At 38.4% G+C, this 22,309-nt stretch overlaps 1 protein-coding gene across 8 annotated transcripts in view; it reads right to left on the reverse strand.

Annotated features, from left to right (window-relative positions):
• dab2ipb (DAB2 interacting protein b) overlaps positions 1-22,309 on the reverse strand; it is a 178,630-nt gene that overhangs the window by 109,719 nt on the left and 46,602 nt on the right. For 2 of the 8 annotated variants that reach the window (XM_032569313.1, XM_032569312.1), the window contains exon 1: positions 10,692-11,375. The exons of the other annotated variants lie outside the window; for them this stretch is intronic. In XM_032569313.1, the coding sequence (XP_032425204.1) occupies positions 10,692-10,815 (124 nt within the window). In that variant the 5' untranslated portion in view covers positions 10,816-11,375. Of the gene's footprint in view, positions 1-10,691; positions 11,376-22,309 lie in introns of those variants that run through there. 8 annotated transcript variants of the gene reach the window in all.

Here is a 22,309-nt window from a genome sequence, read left to right on the forward strand (position 1 = left end):
AAGTTACTGTTTATATAGAGGGCGACAATGCAAGCTGCATTCCTTCTGCTGCCGCTGCACAGAGATCCATCTGACTTCAACACCAGCTTGTGAAAATGTGAAGAAAACACCACAAACACACTCGGTGTCAGTGGATGACATTTCCATTAGCAACGTCTGATGGGCTTTTTTAAGCAAAAGGTTGTTTTTAAAAGTAAAAATCTCACCATATCTGGCTTATAAACACATCCGCCCACAGCTTGTGCTTTGATAGGCTTTGCTGAGTTAAAGTCAATCAAATAAAAGCTAAAAGAAAGCTATGCTTTTGTTCACAAATGAGTAAGCATGCAATTCCTGCATTTTCTGTTGGAATTACAACTACTATCTCTAACAAAATACATTAAGCCTATTTTTGTTACTTTTATTTGTCATAGTCCTAGGAAAAAAAACATTATTTGGACTTACTGATATTTGGACAAGGTATTGGCCAGAAAAATACCTAAGACTGGTGAATTAATACATACTGAGTTCTTGATATTCTCAATGTTTTCCTCATTGACCCTCATTCTCCATTGGGCTTGAAGGAAGAAAACAAAGTAACTCTATGATCCTTTCCTCTTGTTTCCCTTATCCTTTTCGTCTTGAATTGACATGTAATTTCACTTGATTAACTTCATTTACATGCGTACAGCTCATATTACACTGGTTCGGAATCGGCACCATCTCAAATATCCAAAAGCTGCGGCAGAAATCCTCCCAACAGCACTGCTTTCAGTCCACTATAAAAATTAGCAACAAAACTTGGAGCTTTCACAGAAAAAAAAAAACCCTCGGAAAACATGAAGAAGAACCGAACCGGCTTCCACCAACGCCTTGCCTTTCTGGAACAAAGAAAGGCAAGTTTTTATTCCAACATTAAAACTACAACATGAGTCAGGCTGCTTTCATTTTCCTTACAGGTGTTTTGATCATTCTTTCAGTTCCATGTATTCCATGTATTACATGGAACTGGTTAAAATCGCAATGATAGAAAATTATAGCTTATCGTCATGCAGTTTATGAACATACAGTACAGACCAAAAGTTTGGACACACGTTTCTAATTCAATGGGTTTTCTTTATTTTCATGACAATGTATAAGGCAAGAAATCCCACTTATTAACCTGACAGGGCACACCTATGAAGTGAAAACCATTTCAGGTGACTACCTCTTGAAGCTCATCAAGAAAATGCAGAGTGTGTGCAAAGCAGTAATCACAGCAAAAGGTTGCTACTTTGAAGAAACTAGAATATAAGGGGTATTTTCAGTTGTTTTACACTTTTTTGTTTAGTGCAAATTTCCACATGTGTTATTCATAGTTTTGATGCCTTCAGTGTGAATCTACAATGTCAATAGTCATGAAAATAAAGGAAACTCATTGAATTAAAAGGTGTGTCCAAACCTTTGGTCTGTACTGTATAAGTTTAGTCAAATTTGCGGCGTTCTGAACTCATGACTGCATGGATGTTTAACTGAACAGAACAGGACAAAAAGCAGCAGAACTGAACCTCTTATCCTGTTTTAGTTCTTAACCAAAGAATCTAATGTGATGAATTGATATTGTGAGTTTTGCACCTAAATATCAGTTATTGTAACTAAACTATTAAATTTGACAACTGGTAGCAATTAAATTTAAAATTATAATTAGTTTATTTTCTGCCTTGATATACCATAGCCGAGTATAAAACCATTTTTATATGAACAGTGGTTGCAGTATGCAATAAACATTAATGTCTAGTGAAAGTTCAAAGTTATACTTAAGTGTTTCAAATTTGTAACCTTCAGTAAGAAAATAAACCAATTGACACAGAATTGAATTATATTGGGTGGTTTCAAAACATCTGACCAATAAAACTGAAAAGGAGAGGTTTTTTATTTTATTTTGTCTTTTTGCAAAAAGACACTACTGGTAATTCATTAACGCGGTTACAACTTCCTGATGTATGCATGTTAATGGAAAGTTTAGTAGAAGAAAGAATGCTGACAAAAAAAAATCTGCACAATCAACAGGAATCACGTCACAGACTACATCTGTTGCATGCCTTGTGTTAAGCTACTTCCTAACTTCAATGCAAAGTTTTGTGGCAGCCATCTCAGCCATCGGTTCTGATCGAATGTGTTTTCTCAAATCAGCACTCCGGGGCGATGGGGAAACTTTAGAGCATGTCATGCTTCCCTGTGCTGACACACTTTATGGAAAAGCAGGTTCGCCTGTGAGGGTAGGACTTTGCACCTACAAATGATCATGGCATCACTGTGCTTCATTGAACCAGAAAACCAACCTGACCTTAACCAAATGGAGAAGCTACGAGCTATTGTCAAGCGGATGTTAATGGACCATAGAGCCAGCTATGCAGATAAGCGGAAAGCTAACATCAAAACAACATCATCTGCTTCCTCACCTCAGCAAGCACACACAGGCTGATTGCCTCCATGGCACTCTGCATTGACGCAGTAATTCAAAACAAGCCTCCACCAAGCAGACACTGCACAGCACACAGGCGCACATTTCAATAAGCTAATATTTCTGAATCAAACATCCTGATTATAATCAGCCTTAGGTAATATTCAAATTTTCCAAGAAAATATTTCGGTTGCTCTTTGGTTGTAAACTTCTCTTTAGTGAACAAATCAAACACATAAAATAATATCACTCTGTTACAAAACTACATGAGCTTAACCTTTTTAATTTATTCAGACGCACGTCTAAGAAAACTGGGGGGATTCAGAGGTGCTTGGACAGCACTACACTGTGGATGATGCTTTCTATCCTTCGTTCCCAGAGCTGAGAGACTTTACCGGCTTGAGTGGTCAGCCAATGTAAACAACACGAAGGATGTAATTAGGTGTCAAAAATATTTTAGGCTGGTAAAAAGTACCACGGCAGCATCCTTGTTTTAACATAATGCAGGATTTCTCAGTCACCTACTGTTTTGCAACTGCAATATGTTGAAAGGCAATTCAATAATGATGAGTTATCGCAGTATTCCTATAGTCCCGCAGCCATTTCTCTGAAATTGTTCTTCGGCTCTGGAATGTAATCCGCACGGATTTCTATGGATTAGTGGGATTATCCTGCACCTGTCCTTCTGTTATTGGACTCTTTTGGGTGCTCAGACAGACTGTGTCATCTGGCCCTTCTTGATGACTCATGCTGAGGGGAAAGAGCGGATGCAAGGGCACAGATTTCAGAAATGAGAGTGCGATCACAGAGTAATCCCTGGTTAAACACTGAGATGATGACAAAATTCTGGTGGTTTCACTTCAGCCACTTCACAGCTGAACTAACCTTTCCTTGCCCTTCGTATTAGAAATTCTTCTCTTGGTTTTTGTGTACTTATGCACAGCTGGAAAGCAGACAGAAAACACCTTTCCTCAGTGCTTTTATTGGTTCAAAGTCAAACCAACAGTCAAACTGCCTCCGTTGGCAATCGAGGCCTTTGTTTTCCCAACCCATCCTTAATCTTAAGAGTGGCTGCTCTAAAACAAAGCACGAAAACAGATAAAGGCACTTATCTGTTTCCGAGCAAACAAGAAAAAATAAAATGATTCCATCAGTGAAGATCTTGAGGATTCGAATACAGCGCCACTTCCAATGAATCACTTCCTTTGTCTCCATCTTATTAATCTTTACAGCAGATTAAGACTTTGGGAGTCCAACCAAGACTGTTTGTTTCCTTCCTTTATGTGTTTGGGTGCGAATGTGAATGAGTCACAGTAATTACCGGTGATGTTTTCACCATGTTCTCCATATCAGCATTAATTCTGTCCGTATTTCCCATCAGCCCAAACATAAACACACTCGCACAACCCCAGACGCACTTGACTGAAAGTCTAAACACTCCACCTGACAGAACAAAAGCATGGTGCAGCAGCACCGATCACAAGTGTTTCTTGGTAACGACCCATTGAGGATATAATTATGCATAACAACTGTCAGCAGTGATGCATTATTGAGCCGTTACTGGGAAAATCAAATAGTGTTCCCCAAGCTGCAGACAGCTTGTAGAAAAGTATTTGTTTTGTGCCAGTTTAACTTTGAGTGATCATAGTTGGTGCCCTAACTTGAACTCTCATAAAACAGACAACATACCCAGAAAGTGTTAGCAACTGCCGTATTGTTTCGCCTCATTGTCTTTCTAATTACTACTGCGACTACAGCTTTCTCTACCTCAGTTTTTCTTTTCAACTCCTGTTGTTTTCCGTTGGTGGAGCTCTCAGATGGATTTGAACAATTTAAATCTGTTATGCCAACACATAATTCTCACTGATTCCTCATAATATGGAGGTACGCATGTTTTGCTAACAGAGGCTGGCAGCCCTTGTCTTCTGAGATGTCATAAGTTTAAAACATGGCAATGAAAAACTTTGGAGGAGGAAAACAATGACTGTAAATTTTAGTAGTGTTGTATTCTGCAATAGTTGAACTGGAACTCAGTGCTGCGTTCAATACAGTTGATTATAACATCCCACATCCCACCACAACTCGAGTAATCCTCCAAGATTTTAGTGTGGACATACCATTTTATATTTTTGTCACTATGTGACTTTTGTCCACTGCAGCTATTGAGTCAGTGTAGTGGTCACCACCTGTTTGTGGTTCAATATTTGCAGATTCACCCACGCACTGATTTTTCTGTGGAGCGTGACTCGTAGAAAATCCTGCCTAATGGCAGGTTTTTTTTCCATAGAGCACATCTTAAAGTCTTCAAAAGAAAATTCACTTTGGGAAGTTAAACCATTTAGACGCAATGCTATTTGACACGGTTGGTGTTTGTAAAGCAGGCAATGCAAGAGCATCCTCTATTTTCCTTGGCACTAATTGGCTGGACCTCTGAGAATGGAAAAAAAGGTAGACTACATATCCTAGTAGTAGTGCTAAGACGGTTTCCACTGTGTGTGCATCTAAATTAATATTTAGGTATATTTTGTGTGAGCCATTCAGATAGGTAGATATAAGAGTATATATAGGGGTTTTGTGTATTCATGGATTTTAGCTATTTGTAAGATACTGTGGCTTCTAATCCAAGAGAACACCAGGGGTCAGTCGCATCTAAACTATTCACAAGTGGAAGTGTCAGAATTTACTTCAACTCGAGATAGACAAGACTGAGGTCATTGGGTTTTTTTCAAAATCCATTCATCCATCCATCCATCCATCCATCCACTACTTGACATTTTATGATCCTATTCTCCCGTTGTACTCTGTTCTGCCCTTCTTCCATTTCTTACTAGCAAGCAAACCCTTCTGCACTTAAGTAATTAAACCATTTTTCATTTAGTTTTTAATGTGTAATGTAATAAATGAAATGCAAAAACAAAAAACTAACACATCTAACAGAATTTTATTTAATGTAAATGCATTGTATTTAATTAGTTTGGTCCATCTTGGCCACTCGACCCTTATGAAACATGACACATCAGGAGCCAAAATAACCCTAGGTGACCTTCTGCTGTAGACATGAAGACTTAAAACCACTTCTAATCACAGTTAATTGTGGGTCAATTACTAAATCAAATTATCTGCTTTTAACATGGCAAATTTGTAAGCAAGCACAGTCAGTATTAAATGTACCATAGCCGATATTCTATTGCATACCTAAAAAAAGGTTAGCTGAGATCGTTGGGAGTGGGGAGAGAGAAATGTGTTTTTTTTCTAGAGACTGGCAGGTTTTGTTAGTGGAACCTACAGGATGTGAACGTCCTGTCAATACCAGACCAACTTAAGAAGGAAAAACAAATCAAGGTCATCTAAAGAGATCATTTCTATTATACCTTATGCTTGATGTACTTAGTCATAATTCATTACCATTTATACTAAAGGTCCCTCACCTAACAGTTAATACATATCCACATTATGCTGTCATGACATTGTTCCAGTCAAGGTTTAGACCTAAAGTTCTGATCCAAACAACAGTGTTAGACCCCGAGTGCAAGATACGGGATCACACTGAACATTTCCCTCCTGTGCATCTGCTATTCTCGTTTTTTGAGATAAGTAGGGTTTTTGCATGTCAATGTCACCACCCACGGCAAAGTGGAGGAAACAGATCCCGAGCGGTGTTCAGGGGTGAGCCAAAAGCACACAAGATCTTCCATTCACAGATAACAATGAGCGTGTATGCACATGGTATGAAAACGAAAACAGATGAGCTCATGCAATCTGATCTGCAAAACAGGCAGCCAGGCTTTCATAAGAGACTGCAGCAGCTTTCTCAAGATAGAAACACAGCACCGGGCCTATAGCGCATTTCTATATTGTCCTGCTGTGATGAATGTTGGTCTCAGCATTATACAACTTGCTTCAGGCGAACTGAAAATGTCTTTACAGAGGAAAAAAAACTCTAATTTCTTTCCCACACACTTATTTCAACCGGTTAGATAACACATTGAAGTTGGACGGAACGTCATGCTGCAATAGCTTTTGTTTATGATGTACTGCAGCCATGGAGGAAACTAGATTAGACTAACGTTGAGAGAATTCAAAAGTCCACACATAGTTACACATAAGACATAAGTGATGCAGTTATTCATGCAGAACGAGCACCAACCAAGTACTGAGTTCATAGAATTGAAGATACCTCTTAGAAACCTGACATTTTGGTTTAAAACATCCTTTTTTTTTATTAATCTAGTCTATTTTATTGATCTAATTTTTCCGGATTGCTGTTATCTGTAGTCCATAATCACCAAAAATACAAGAAATAAAGTCTTGCATATTTCACCCTATGTGTAGTGAATCTATATCAGGGTTTCCCCCAGTGTGTTATAAGCCTGGCGGGCCACCAGGCTTTACTTGTGAAGGCAGCAGGCTTATCATTGTTTATTTATTTATTTATTTATTTTATATTTGGATTTTCCTAGACTTTATGGTTGGTGTTCAGATATTAATCTCCCAATCATCCAATAACACATAATTATTAAGTTATAATTACAAATTTCCTGTAAACTTTAAACATTCTTTAACTCAAAAATACTGGATGAATGACTGCCGAGCTCCCCAACCATCGGGCTTAGCACGTTCTCTGGGGGAAACCTTGTATATAGTATATCAATTTCATTTATTTAAATGAATTCACATTCTCAGATATATCTGTAAAAATATCCAATCATTATTGGGTTTTCCGAGAAGGTCTGCACTGGCATATGTACAATACTTTCAAAAACATGCCAATAGCATTTCACCTAAATGAGATGGAAGTAGAACTCGATTGGGTTATGTTCACCTATATTTTTTTGTCAACTTTCATACATGCATGTTCTTAATTTTATTAGAAGTAACTGCCACATTTCATGACAAATCAATATGAGTTTAAGTCGCTTTAAGTTTGCAGTATTTAATTTTTTGCATGTTGCTCAGTTACCTCTAAAGTAAATTCAAACAAATATGCCTATATGTTCGACTTGGGAAAGTAAGTATAGATGTTAATCTTTGCCAAATTGTGTCATATTACAACAAACTTCAATGCATTTTGCTGAGATTTATATGCGACAGACCAACAGTGTAGCAGATTTTTTTTTTATTTGTTACAAATAAAAATCTCAAATGAGTGCATTTGTATCCAATCCTAAAGAAAACCTAACAATTTTGCTTCTTGGCAAAATAGGGAAAATTTCAAGAGGCATAAGTGCTGCCATTTTTGCTTAAAAAAAAAAAAAAAAACAGTGACCAGCACATGTTGGGCCGACAGCTCAGATGATGTCACTGATGAGAAGCTCAAAGAAATAGCAGACTATTTATATAAACTTTTTACAGTACTGTCAAGAATTACTTTAAATTACAAGGAAGTCTAGGGAAGCAGTAAAATTTTATTACTACAAAAATTTTCCAGTACCACAGAAACCAAAAGGATTTTTTTACTTTTTTTTTTAAGAAACCTCTCCATCTGGATACAGGCTGCTCCGCTGTGTGCTACTGCTAACGTGTGATCACTGTGTTAAAAGTTTTCGTGGAGGGAGCCTGTGCTTACCCACAAAGATCAAGGCAAGAGCGTCTTTGTATCCGAGCTCAAACACGCGTGTGCACGTGCGTGTGCTCTTTAGACCAGTGAATGATAGAGTGGGGAGACTTCAAAGCAGCACTTTGATCAGAGTGAAGACGCTCAGCAGAGGCACCACCACATTCTGCTCTCCTCCTCATGACTGGGGCCCGACTTTGTCCGGTTCTGGCTACAGAAGCGCAGCCACAGTTTCACTTTGAAGAAAGTGACGGAGCCTTAATGCAAAGCATCGATTTGATCCGCATGCTGGAAGTTCATATTGATTCTTGTTAAATAAGTCTATTTTTCAGGACGGTGTTAAAACAGCGCAGCGTTTTATTTTTATAAGTGGCTTCATCTGGTCAAAATAAGTTTATGGATTCATAAGCCTGGACATGAAGGTGTGTGCTTAAAGCGTGATATTTTGAGTGCTGCTTTTCAGTAATAAAAGAGTCTGTTCTTAAGCTGCTGTTTTATGTTGAAGGCATCACATAATTGTGGCTCTCTGACATTCAGCTAACAAGATTTGGTCACACAAAAGAACTTTTAAATTGTTTGTGACGAAACATTTTGGGTACTGTTAAAATACAACACTTTGAAAGAGTGAGAAATAATATATGACAGAGTAGTAAAGGTTGTTGGAAGAATTTTAAAAAGTTACGAAATAAAGAACTGAGACTAGTGAAACTGACTTGTGTAATTCTGGACTGAACAGAGATTCATTAAAACGTAGCTGGACATTCACTAGGTCTTTATTTGATATGACCCACAATCCAGGGCGGCATAGCCTGGTGGGTGGAAGGAGCACTCGAGAAAAGAAAAGTAATCAGTACCTTGTAAAGTAGTATTGCGCCAAGGTATTTTATCTTTCCAAGCAAAATTTTCTTTCAAACATTTTGGATGTGCAAAAAGATCTCCAAATAGGTAGATTTTTAGCAAATAATTTGGAGTTATGTTCCATTGAAAAAAAAAATCTACCAATACTTATCCAGAAATTGGCAAGAGTCTACTGTACTAGCTTTGTAGAGCACTGCAAAAAACACAAAATCTTGCCAAGTAGTTTTGGTCTGGTTTCTAGTGTAAATAGGTCATTACACTAGAAATAAGACAAAACTAACATAGAAGTAACTTTTCAGCAAGATATAGAGGCTTGGTATAAGTAAACAATTCCTTAATATTGATGAAAAATTACTTGTTCTATTGACAGACAAATTAACTTATAACGTAGGAAAATGTCTTGTTATAAATATTAAGAAATTATTTACTTAAAACGAGCCTCTGTATCTTGCTAAAAAGTTACTTGCAAGTAGGTTTTGTCTTAGTTCACATTTGCTAAGACATTTGCACTAGAAACTAGACAAAAAAATACTTGGTACGATTTTTGTGTTTTTGCAGTGACGGTATTGAGTAACTTTGGTTGAATGCAGAGTGGTAGATAAGACTGATGGGACAAAGGGCTGACTTGCTCATGTCTCCATTCTTGCAAGAACATACACCAATTCTATTTGTCAAAACATAAAAAGAAGCATTTTTATACCTTTTATCGACAGATTCTATAAAGCCAAGTCTATGTTTCATAAAGCATTTCATTGTGAATAAATCAAGTTGGTTGGTTGGCACTTTGTCTCATCTTGTCCATTAGAACTCCATTTTGCACATGCATCTTTCTTCGGATCTGGATGTATTGGGAAAACATTACTATTTAGCAACTAAATCTAGTTTTAGATACTAACTAAAGATCTCATTTTGAATCAAATTTGAACCTAAACTGTCTTTCAACTCAGAAATGGTCTGTTGGGAGGTCTCGATTACATAAAACTCAATATTCAGTTTGATCTTAAAGGGAAATTAGTCTGAACTGTTTGTCTTCTGAAAGTTCGCATCGATCCACAGTTGAGGAAAACAAGAAAAAACATGCAGTTCCGTCTACATGATTCCCTGATCGGCAAGTTATGGCAGCTAGCCTGGAGGGGGGAAAAAATCAATAGGTTGAAGATTCAGAGATACTTCTTTTTCTTATAAAAAAAAGTTCAACAAAGCCTTGGGGATAGACTTATCACTATAATCTAGTAGTTCAAATGCAGCCTGCAGCACCGAAAGGCAGAAAAACAGAGAAATGAACAAACAGATTGCCGGAGGACCCAGACTTAAAAGAGAAGAAGTATTTATACAGAGCAGAAAACTGACTCTTTTTTTTTTTTTGCTGCCGACACCAAAAATACTTGCAGGCAAAGCGCCCTAACAGGGTGGAACTCTGCTAAACTGAGAGCTGTCAAGCAGTGGCACAGCAACGTGAGAGCCTCGGTGACACCAAACTGTTAACTCTCACCAGAGCTCACAGTCAGGCATCTACAACAAAGTAGTAGTGCTGTGGACTTCTAAAAGTAATGACACCAAAAAGAAAAAAGAAAAAAAAAACAAAGTTGCCCTGTGTACAAAATGTACATTTTCAAAGAAAAAGAAAAGAAAAAGAGAACTGCCTCTATTTGGTTCCATGTCTCAACAGGGTATATTCCCTTTTCATACTCTGACAAACAAACCCAATGTGAATCAGGAGCAAACGCACTGCCAGGAAAGGTCAAAGCATCTTGTTTTTGTAGCAGCTGTATTCTGTCATATTTCTGAGGCAGCAGCTGAATGCGAGGCTCAAACTGCCCCTCAGTGGCTTTTTAAGCAGCAGTTGTATTTTATTACCCCTGTTGGCAGACGGCCTGGTGCGGCTGCGGGACCGGCTTCGCTGACGCTGCAGTCGGGATTTGCCCAGGAATCTGTAGTAGTACGAGGGTCTCCCGGATCCCTTCCTGGTGACCCCGGCCATGCTGTCAATCTCAAAGCGAAACCACTTGGGCTGAAAACACGTTCTCTTGTTCGTGTTTTTTTTTTTTTTTTTTTTAAATCAGTGCAGATAAAAGCCAAGCCAAGTTCTTATGAGTCCAAGTTCAAGCTGAGTTTATCGCAAACTTTCACATCAGGATTTACTCTTGCAGAATTTCCCCGTCTACTCAGAGTCCTCATGGGTCATGTTGTATGTTGATATCCACTCCGCTGTGAAACAGTTTCCTACTGCCAAAAGAGAAAATTTAAAACCCATCAAGCATCCACTGAGACCAGTCCCACGGGCTCTGAGCACTCTCCCCCTCAGTGTTTCCCACAGTGAGATCCCAAAGGCATGCTGTCCGGGAATGCTGTGTGAGCTGGTATCCTGAAAGGCAGGAAAGATGCTCCTGCTCCCAGAGCAAGAGTCCTCCGAAGGAATTTTATAGAAAGTCGGACAAGACTAGTCCCTTAGTTTCATTAAGGAGTAAAGGATCCACTAGTTGCAAACTTCTATACTTCCAAAAGCACATTCCCCTCACCTCTTGTGACTCTGAGTGTGTGTAGCAAGGGAGGGGAGGAGAGAGCATGCTATGTGGCTGAGAACAACAGACAAAACTTTTGGGACATCTGCAAAACACGCAAAAGATAAGGGCTTATCTGGAACGGAGTTAACGTGACCGGCTCCAGATGCCAGCACGTCGTCTTTTTCTCCGACAGCCGAATTGACCAATAACAGACGAAGAAATCATCCGGTGCAGCATACAAGTCGGATTCTTAAGAGGACTCACCACACTCTACTTTAAGTGACTCCTAATCCCGTCTGAAGTTCTACTCCTGATTTTAGATTCTGTCCACTTCAGTTTGCCTCCCTGGGCAAGAAAGGAAGAATGGGAGTGACCACTTTGTAGCAGCACATGTAAATACATTGTAAAGAGCGTCCCACAGCCAATCACAGCGGGGTCTGAGGAAGAGTGTCAGGAAGGCAGAGCATAGTCCAACAAGGGAAAAACAATGTGCATCAAAGGCTAAGCGGTGTTTGTCTTATCAGGCTTTGAATCTGAGTCCTTATACATATGATTTATAGTTGTTTTTGAGACTACCTTTCCACTTTTCTCTCTTTTGCTACCTTAAATTTTCAATGGAAAAGCAAAAGTGACTCAACTCTATAGATGATCTTTTAGAAACAAGCTGAAGATGCAAATTTTAGAGAGAAAAAGAGAGATGTTTGGCAGCAGACCAGCAAATCAAACCCAAAAAGAAGAAGAGCATCCAGACAATCATTTTAAGTTATCACGGCATGTTCCCAGGGTTTAAAGTTCATATTCTGAAGTAAGAAAGGAACTGAGTTACATTGTTGTGTTGCCGAGGTTGACCAACATGGACCTCTCAAGGGGTTGGCTGATAATATTGCATTATAAAGTCATACAAACACGGACAAAATTGTTTTATACCCCTTGGTTAATGGCCGAAAAGCCCACAAGGGCCACTGAAATCACTTAAAATGAAACCTTACTGAAAATTAACCAACGAAAATCACACATTGAACAGAATAATAAAAAATAAAAAAACTTATGGAACAGATCTGGACAAAAACTATTGATAATTATTTGACCTCACGGATATGTTGAACTAAGGTGTGTCCTCCAATTAGCAATTGCAGGTGTCTTCAAGCCTGCACACAGTCAATCTGCCTATATAAAAGGCAGCGAGTAGATACTGTGTTGTTTGATGACATGGTACCACAATGGACATGGACCACAGAAAGTTAAGTAGAGAGTTGTCGCTCAAGATTAGAAAGAAAATTATAGGCAAGCATGTTAAAGGTAAAGGCTGCAAGACGGTCTCCAAGCAACTTGATTCTCCTGTGACTACAGCTGCACTTTATACATATGTAAAAACAAGCTGAAATTAAACCTCTGCAATCAACATTTGCTCAGTTCCTAGCATGCATATATCTGCTGATTGTGCCTAATCAAAACGTCTCCCTCTCCTCCGCTCCCATCGACATTAGATTTCCTTCCTTCCGTGGCTGCTCAATTGTTCATCGCGACGCTTGTTGCTACTGCGCGCAGAGGGAACCATAACACTGCCTTCTGTGCAGAGTTTCTGTCATTACCTCAGCCCATAAACCTCCAGCGACATACCACAATAGTGTGTCTGTGAGTCTCTAACGGAGGCTGGGCTCTTTGCCTCAGCGTCCACCAAGAGCAGTCAGAATGTCCATTAAGAGTTATGCATCAGCAAAATCTGCCTCTAGAGCCTCGTGTAGAGAAGCAAATGAAATATGAAACATTTTGTGCGTCAACTTTCTGCTGCTTGGGTCATGAGACACCCAGAAGATATACTTCTATTGTTCTTTTTGTGGGGGGGGAAAAAAGACCAGAAAAGCAAAGTCAGACAAATACAAATAATGAGGTTTAGAATTGAGCTCAAAAGGCATATTGGAATGTTGTCAGCTGACAACAAACTAGATGTGCACGGTCTCTCAAAATTGTACAAAGGTCTGTTAAAAGTCTAGGAATTTGAGAGATACAAATTGATGTTGTGTTTCTGGGTGTAGTGATAGACTCAGATCTGAACCTTCACACACACCCACACCCACACACATAATGACAAATACAAAGTTGGCCTTCTAACCATTTCCAGGGTTAAACAAGAGCTAGAGAAATTATTTAGCATTTATCTTTAGTCGCATTGATTACTAACAGTGTCTTCACAGCTCTGCCTAAAAAAAGGTTATCAAACATCTGCAGCTGACCAGACTGCTGATGCTGGCGTTCTCGCTAAAACCAAGAAAATAGTACCTCAATGAATAGATTTTAAAATACTTCTGTTTTATATATCACTGAATGGCTCAGCACCTAAATACATTAAGACCTGTTGTAGTCTATCAGTTGTTTACCAACCTCTACCGCCGTTTTGCTTTTCACAGTCACAAACTTCTCCATCTCTGCTCTATAGAGGTAGTCATGTTTCAAAACCTCCACGCTTGTATCCTCCGCCATCACCTCTGTTTACACCGGTATGTCCGTGTAGCCCGCAACTACTACTGGCTTGAACGGGCAGCCTACTGATTAATTCGAACACTGCTGCCACCTATTGACCGGAGGCTTGTCCGTGACTCAAACATGAATACAGACAATAATAAATCCCCCCTGCTTCTTGAAAAAAAAAAAAAAACTTTGCAAAGAAACAAAACATCATGCCCACCGGACATTTTGGTGGTTTGTTTGGGTTCACCTTTCTAAAGTTGGCACTAAACTCTTTGTCAATGTGGGTGAAACATGAACAGTAAATTCCAGTTAGTTGTTGTAGCACAAAATCTACAGGTGTCTATTAGAAAGCTATATCTCTTCTATACAAAAAACCTTTCAAGATGTCGTTTTTTTTTTTATTTTGGGAAGACATAGTCCAAGTTCAGGACTTAGTCAGGATATGTAAAACAAAGTATTAGCGCATCAACCAGGTTGATGCAGCTTTTAAATTCTACTATCAGGAAAATGTGTTTGTTTTTCAGTTGAACTGCTCAAGGTGCGCATCAGTGGAGGTGGAAAAAGCTTAAACATGATTGATTATGGTCTCAATATTTTTTTTTAATGTTTCCTTTACCTGAAATTTCGCGAGGAGTTTGTACAATGAGAATGATTATATCTGCTTTTAATGAAATGACTGGTCTGCATTTTCCCAACTATTTGCATGACGGCCTCTGTGGGAATTTCTACCTACAATGGGTTTCTGTTAGGCTGAGAGTTTACAGACAGCCAGAGCAGAGTGTCAGGGTTACGAAGAGTTTGCGTGCCGTACTGCTGCTGGCTTGAAAACAAAGGTGCTAGTTAGTGAGAAAAGGAACGATGAAAAGCAAAGGTAGAGTTGACCACAGTGCAAGCTAGATAAAACTTAAAACTTATGCTAGTATAAGATGCAAAACAGTTTTTTAATCATTTCCTGAAATGTAGACAATTAAACTCTTTCCTGATGAGAACTTGGACAAACAAGAACAAAATGTTCCTGTGTCTTTGATTGTTGGGAATAATAAAGGTAGTAAAAACTGATTTCAAGCAACTTCTTTTCTTTTTTCTTTTTTTGTTTGCAACTGAACAGTTTGAACTTGTAAAATTATTGGCTACTCAATTTAAATTATAATGTCCCAAGTAGGATGATGTCCTTGAACTGTAAATTGAATCCATAGGCCATTATCTTTCTTTTCTTACAGACAAAAATATGATAAATCACAGACAAAAAGAGTGGCTAATGCTTAGTTTAGCAGCTCCATATTCAACACAGAGCAATTGGAGATTGGTCGTGACCGAAGTTTGAAATTTTGTCTGAAGGTAGTTCAGGACCTAAACAGCAGCTCAGACCTTCAATGATGTTATGATGAGTTTTGTTCAGTTGTTACAACCCAAAGGCTGTTTGCATGGTGCAGTGAACTTACTGTGTTCTTACTATATTGTCAGATAGTAAGAACAGCATGGTTGCATCTAAAAACTCACCAATTTATTCAAGCACATGAATGCTTTATGTGTCCACGGAAGGAATACTTATAGTAAAATGTAACATAAACATGAATAACTGCCCAAAAGTAACAGAGTTACAGCTGAGGATGAAGGATGTATTTCCTCTAGACTCATTTTTCACTGCCTCTCATAGTAGAAGAGTACAGTTTAAATGTACTGTTTTAACTGAGAGATTCATCCAGTGCACTGCCTTTGCGATCGCAAACTGTGAGGCAACTCGCTTGATGCTGAGACTGAGACGTAAAAGGTGAGTTGAGAAGTTCAGCGTTGTGTCAGCTGCCCAGAGTGCCCAGACAGTCTCCCCCTGAGAAAACACGGCCACCTTCCACCTTCACAATCTGAAACCTGCGATCTCCACTGACTGCAGGGAAGGGGAAGTTTTGTGCAGCCCCTGCACAAAACTTATTTGGTTTTAGAAAGTAAAACGTTGAAAGACTTTCAAGACAGCTGAAACATGTACAAAAAAAATTTCAAAATGGCCTAGAAAATAATGCAGTTACTTGTGACTTATGTAAACCATAAAAGTCGACTGTTGTTTTTCACATGGGTAATAAATAAATACAGACTTTCAAAAGAGTCCAACAAATTGCTCAAAATTATAATGTGACTCATGCACGGGTAGATGAGGACAAATCCAGTTTAAGTGCAGCAGCGATTGCCAATAATCGTGGAACTGAAAGCAGCATTAAAACTCAAATTCAAATAAATAGCAGATAAAGAAAACCATGAGCAATGTCACGAGCGAAGCAGGAATCTCAGCAGTGACTCTGTGAGAAAATCTGCTGTTAAAGACAATGAAGACCGAATTGTAAACAATCATTTCATATTTGCAACCCGCCTATTTGTTTTTTTCTTCTATTTGGAGTTTAACTGATCCAACCGCAGCATAAACAAGGGCTTATGGTGCTCAGTGAAGTCCAAGTGATGTGGTTTTCCCTGACAAAATTATAGATGTGGAGTCCTTAAATGATTCCCCTGACCATAAACGGTAATCATCCTGTAGTTCTGCCAGCATTTAGTAGATCTCAGTAGATCCTCTCTATCAGATACGCTTTTGTTCTGCAAGAAGGTATAAAGACATAACTGTCCTAATCAGCACAGGCCATTAAAAAGCACTAAAACCAGAACATTAGGGGCCGTCGTGGAGCCGATGGACGCATCGCAGCACGTGAGACAGAAATGACTCGGCTGAAGTCGCAAAATAGATCATTTTGAGTAAGTAAACAAAAGAGATTTTAGAGAGCAAAAGGAGACCTGAGAGAAATCGTGAATAAAAACATAAAAACAAAATGTCTTACCTTTGGAGCAGAACAGAGGAGAGACGGGTGAAATCCACATGGCAGAAAACAAAGAAGGAGAAAAAGGCACATATTAGACCAGCTGGTATAGTGTCCCTATTTACCTTCATTCATTATGAATGTTTGCCTGTAAGCCTTTCATGAAAGACTGTTGTACTTAGGGCACGTTTAATCTATGAAGCAAGCAGACTGCACTGTGAAATGAAACAAAACCATAACAAAAAAAAATTCTCCTTTCACTCTGTGTGTTTAGACACAGCTCTAATGAGAAGACACCGGGCAGTTGTATTGTAATACCTTTTTAGTTTTCCCTTTGTTTCACTGGCAAATATTTCCACATGTTGGGTGAACAATAGATGCCAAAGCAAATGGTTGAATCCCAGCATAGAACTACAGTAACTCAGAACTTTTCTAAGTTGTTTGTAATCGTAGATGCACAACTGATTGAAAGTGGAGCTGGCTCCTATTTCAGAGCAAACAAAAGCACAAAGAGAGTCGCATTGATTTCCCACACAGCTGACGCTATTGTCTTTTATTTCTTCTTTTTTCTACAGGTTAGTAGTCACATAGAGTTACATTTGAAGTGTAGACCAGAGTAAAGGAAAAAAGAGCAGCAGAGTCACGAAGATCCAGAAGGTTTTTAAATGATAAAACCTTTTCAAGACACGAGGGGTTAGTTTTCTGGAAAATTCTCATTCAGTCCTTGAGTCTGAATATACAAGTTCAGTTAATGTACAGCAGCTGGCGGACTGTCAAGAAGTTTTTTGTTTCGTTTTTTTTTCTCTTTCTGCTCCTCCTTGATTTATGTAGCAAATAAAAATGTTAATAGAGCTGTGAGTCAGCTTTATTCCAGCACTGATCACTTTCTGAATGAAGAGCTGAGTACACAGTAGACATGACGAACTCAATAAAAGTCGTTGCCAAAGTTTTGGATTTTTTTTGTTTCCCATTGCCACATAAATTACTGGCACCACAATCAGTGATTCCAGTAAATAACTGGAACAGCCACAGGTCTTTTTGTCTTAGCTACTCTTAGGAATCGGAAAAAACGAGAACGCAGCATTCAAGTAGGATGGGCGTAAAATAATAAAGACGATAGCTTCTCATCTAAACTGACCAGATTTAATGTCAGGACAGTAATTGAAAAGTTCCAAAATACCTAAAGTTGTAACAAACAAGGATGGCCACAAAACTAAGGGGATTTTGTTGCCATAAACTTTGAGCAGAATAATGTAAACAAAAAAAATCTCCAAAAACAACTATCAAAGTATTAGACATAATCTGTACAGCAACAGGCTGTTTGGAGCAAGCACTTCATGTCCTACAATCACATGTGTAAATTTGTGGAGATGGTTAGACTTTAACTAGAAATATTCTGGCTTGGCACATTAAATAATTAAGTGGAATAGCATCTCATGTACACTTGGTGATTCTGTCGCCCTGCCCTCTTATAAGACCCTGGAAGCGCATGGCATCACGAGCTTTAAAAATGCAGGAAATGGTCAGATGTACTCCACCATGACACAGAAAATTGGGCATCTCCTTGTCTTTGAGAAGGAAAATGATTGCAAACGTATCCAGTCAACATTTAAAAGGCTGAATGCTTTATGCAAAATCAACATTTTTCCATAGCTGCCGTTGTCACAATGCTTAAATCCTTCAAACAAATCTGAGGGGTAAGCTCTGCTCTAGACAGGAACGGAAAAGGACCCTTTATGAAATGTTATAGGTTATAGGAGAAGACAAAATGTGTTTAAATGTCCCCACATTTTTCTAATGGAAGCTTGGCTTAAATGCCAAATCAGAGCCGTGTCAACACTGACCCCTTGTGGTAAACATAGAGTCGTACAATGCCTCCTACATTAGGTTTTCCACAACAATTGTGAGAACCATTCGAGATTAAACAGCTGAAACTTTTTTTCTCTCTCCCAAACAAATAATGTGTCAAAATGTTGTGGAAATGTGCAAACATGTTCAAAGTTTCTAGGTAGTTTTTGCTGGTTTTCAACATCAAACTGAACCCAGTCAATCATAAGACAATAAAAAGTTATTCATATCTAAGATCGGATTGGTTGAATTGCTTAATCTGGCCCACAGATCCGCCTTTTCTTTAAAAAAATAAAGCTCAAAACAACTAACTAGAAACTTGTGCCTTGAGCCAAATTGCTGCCATCTATCCATGATGTGTCGCCGTCATCCTCTAATTCATGCGTCGGACAACCACTCTGCCCCTCCCCTGACTAAAGGCCAAATTGCAGAATGTCCCAGGCAGAGCTCATTATACAAGGCTGGAGACAAAATGAGAACAGAGGAGTCAGTGTGACAGCGTTGGCAGGAGACAAACAAACACTTCAATTGGAGGAGGCAGAAGAGGAGAGGGGGCAAAACTTCTTTAAAGGAATAAGGAGGACAAACAAGGAGGAAAGGAGAGAGCGGGGAAGATGAGAGAGATGGCGCTAATTAAGCAAACACATGAGAAAAGCAAAGAGAGATGTCTGACGGGGGTTTTTTTATCCAAGTGTGATGATGAATCAAAATGTACTAGAAAGCTGCGCACAATTCTGTTTTAGCAAAAGCACGATGGCGATTGATAATTGATGATGTTTTAAAGCATGTCAAATGTCATTTCTCACCAAATTCCTTGTCTAGATGTATAGATGTATAGATTCTGTTGTGATCTGGCTCTCAGTCAAAAATCCAAGCCAGACGAGTTTCAGGTGAAAGACTAAATCTCACAACTAAAAGAGGTGTGTATATTAATACATCTTGATTTTTTTGTTTTGTTTTGTTTTTTCATGACGCAACAATAAAATTTGATGCTTTTTGTTGGGATCTTATGTAATAAGTAGCACATACCAGTGAAAAATATGTATCAAAAATACATCGCTTTAAAAATGGTTCCAAATAAGATCTGAAAAGTGTGGCAGAAATATGTATTCATCACCCCTTGCCATGCAGACCTAAATCAAATTCTGATTTTGATTTAGGTCTGGACTTTGACTGGGTCATTCCAGCACATTAACATGCTTCGATCTAAATCATTTGTCTTAGTAAAAAAAAAAATTAAAAATTAAAAAATCTGTAAATTTTACAAACAGAAACTGCACTATCACAGAAATGCCACAGCTATGAAAATAATAATATTTTAAACAATAGCACTAGGTAAATTTTTGTTTGTTTCAAATGCTGCTCAGTTCATAGGAACGAGCCACACAAAGAAATCACAAGATTGGTTTATTAAGCAGAAGGTTATTTTCCGATACTCAAAGGTGCAGCACTACGTGAAATCACGCTCCTATTAGTGCCCAGCCGCTCTCAGTGTTGTAAGATCAAGTTACCATGACGACTGTGCTCTGCCGAGCTGCTGGGCATGCTCATCGCCGCTTGCAGCTATATTTAGCAGTGTGGCCGTAATGAAATGTAATTGAATAATGTTAATGTGATGTGGAAAACTTAACTTATTTATGACTCCAAGTTTTAAAGGTCATCACACACTCTGCCACATCACTAGTGCCCCACTCAGTTTCAGAAGAGTTTTTTTTTCTTTTTTTTCTTAAAAATGATACGTGTTCTTGACAGCAGAACATTCATCAGTTTTCAATATTGTGAGCAAAGCAACGATTAAGGAGTCAGTTTCACTCAAAAGCTTAAAATAACGTCGCCTAGTTTTCCTCGTACCTGTTGATCTACCAATCAACACGTCCGATCAGCTCCACGGCAACAATCTGCAGCTGGATCTATGCAGCGCCAACACACACACGGAGACAGAGCAAACATGCGCTGCAAGGCCATGTGCTCAGTGTATCAAAGGGACAAAATCAGAATTACAACTTGAAAGGCCCACATCTGCTGTTCACATTAAAGCGATGCTTACGCAGAGAAATCGCCTCCAAGAAGTTCCCAGAAAACAAAATGAATTGTTAGTTGTTCAACTGACAGGAAAATGTACAAAACAAAACAAACAGGGAACAGTCGATATTCACCTAAGACGCAAAGAAAAGAATTGCATTATTATATTTTAAGAAAGTTCACAGCATGCAGTGATTCCGCAAGTATTCACAACCCATTTGATTTTTTTGTTAGAGATGTGGAAGAGATAAGATGCAAAAACCGTAATGAAAGATGTTTTGCGGCAATAAAAATCTTACTCTTTGGAGTCACACCCAAGTTTTCCTCCATTAGCTTAGCATTCAGCTCTATCAATCTCCCCAGCAAATCTAATGAGTATGACTGCCCCTGCTAAAGAAAAGCATCAAATATGTAAGTAAAAAATAAAATAAATAAATAAAATAGAGTTTTGTGCTAAGTTAATCAGAGAACTTCCTTCAGCATTCTCATTATGCTGGTTTCTGACTAGCTTTAAACTGGACTTTTTATTGGCTTTCTTTCAACATTACACAAAAGGAGTTTGAATGAAAAAGCACACCACATATAAGGTTTTATGAAAAGAAAAGAAAAACAAAACTTAATACTTTTTCTTTTCCTAATTCCAAATTCTGTACTACATTGTGCTGGTTTAAATGCCCCCACACACACAAAAATAAGAGTTTTGTGTTTAGAACATAGAAAGAACTAATACAGTTCAAAGTATATGAATACTTTTCAAGGCACTTTGATAATCTGAACAAGTTTTTGTTTCTTTTATGAGCACACAAGGCATTCTTGGCTGTAAACCGGACACAAACAAGACAGACTCTATAGAAAGATGTGATCTGAACTGTCTTTTCAGCATGATGCAGTGGGAAATGTCCTTTTTCTTCTACTATCCCAAAGGTACAGTGTGCATATACAGCTGGGCTGTTGCCCTTAGGGACAGCACAGGATGCGGTGGAGGAGTTAGCATACACCTCCCTGTGGGAATAAGAGCAGCTGGGGATGACTGTGGCAGGCCAATTTATCATGCAACAACACCCAGGATACTCACAGCAGATAGTTACAATCTATGAACATTGTGAATATCAACTATTAACTTTGAGAAAGAGGTGGACATAATTGATCACATCTGCAAGATGTAAGAATCTCTTTGTCAAAACTGTTTTGTAGAAAAGCACAATGTTTATTTTACGGTAGTTATATGAAGAATCTGCTGAAATGCAACAAGAGCACAAAATGCCTGAAGGGTAACAGTGATTTTAGATTTTTTTTTGTAGAAGACGACATCAATCTGAAATAATATTTATAAGATTATGGGTATCTGCTGTGTACTTTCAACCTAGACAACTGTCAATACTGCTAGGTTTTTTCAAATGCCAATTGTGTCAATCTTAAAATTGTCAAAAATTAGAACACTCTTGACACAGTACATTTAATTTCTGTGTAAGTAGTGTCATTTTGGTCAGGCAGATTTCTTTTATCGGCAGAAAAAAAAGATGCCACTCAGCCTTAGTTTAGTTTTGCTAGAAACGTTTCCCTGTTGAAGGTGAAATTTTCCTATTTACTGTTTCCCACTGCTCCAAAAAAATAAAAGAAGCTCAGCAGAAAAGAAATTAAAGGAAATGCTTTTACATAACATTTACTTGAACACACATCTTTGGGGCATTGGTAATATATTATGCACTGAATATGACTTGACTGAATAACAATTAGGTTGTATTGGCATGTATTTATCGCATTAAAATCGGAACTTGACAGCGTTAGATTGAGTGTCCACAAATTGCATTGGACCTAAATAGATCAAAGT

Source organism: Xiphophorus hellerii, chromosome 8, assembly GCF_003331165.1.
Source record: "Xiphophorus hellerii strain 12219 chromosome 8, Xiphophorus_hellerii-4.1, whole genome shotgun sequence".
NCBI lineage: Eukaryota > Metazoa > Chordata > Actinopteri > Cyprinodontiformes > Poeciliidae > Xiphophorus > Xiphophorus hellerii.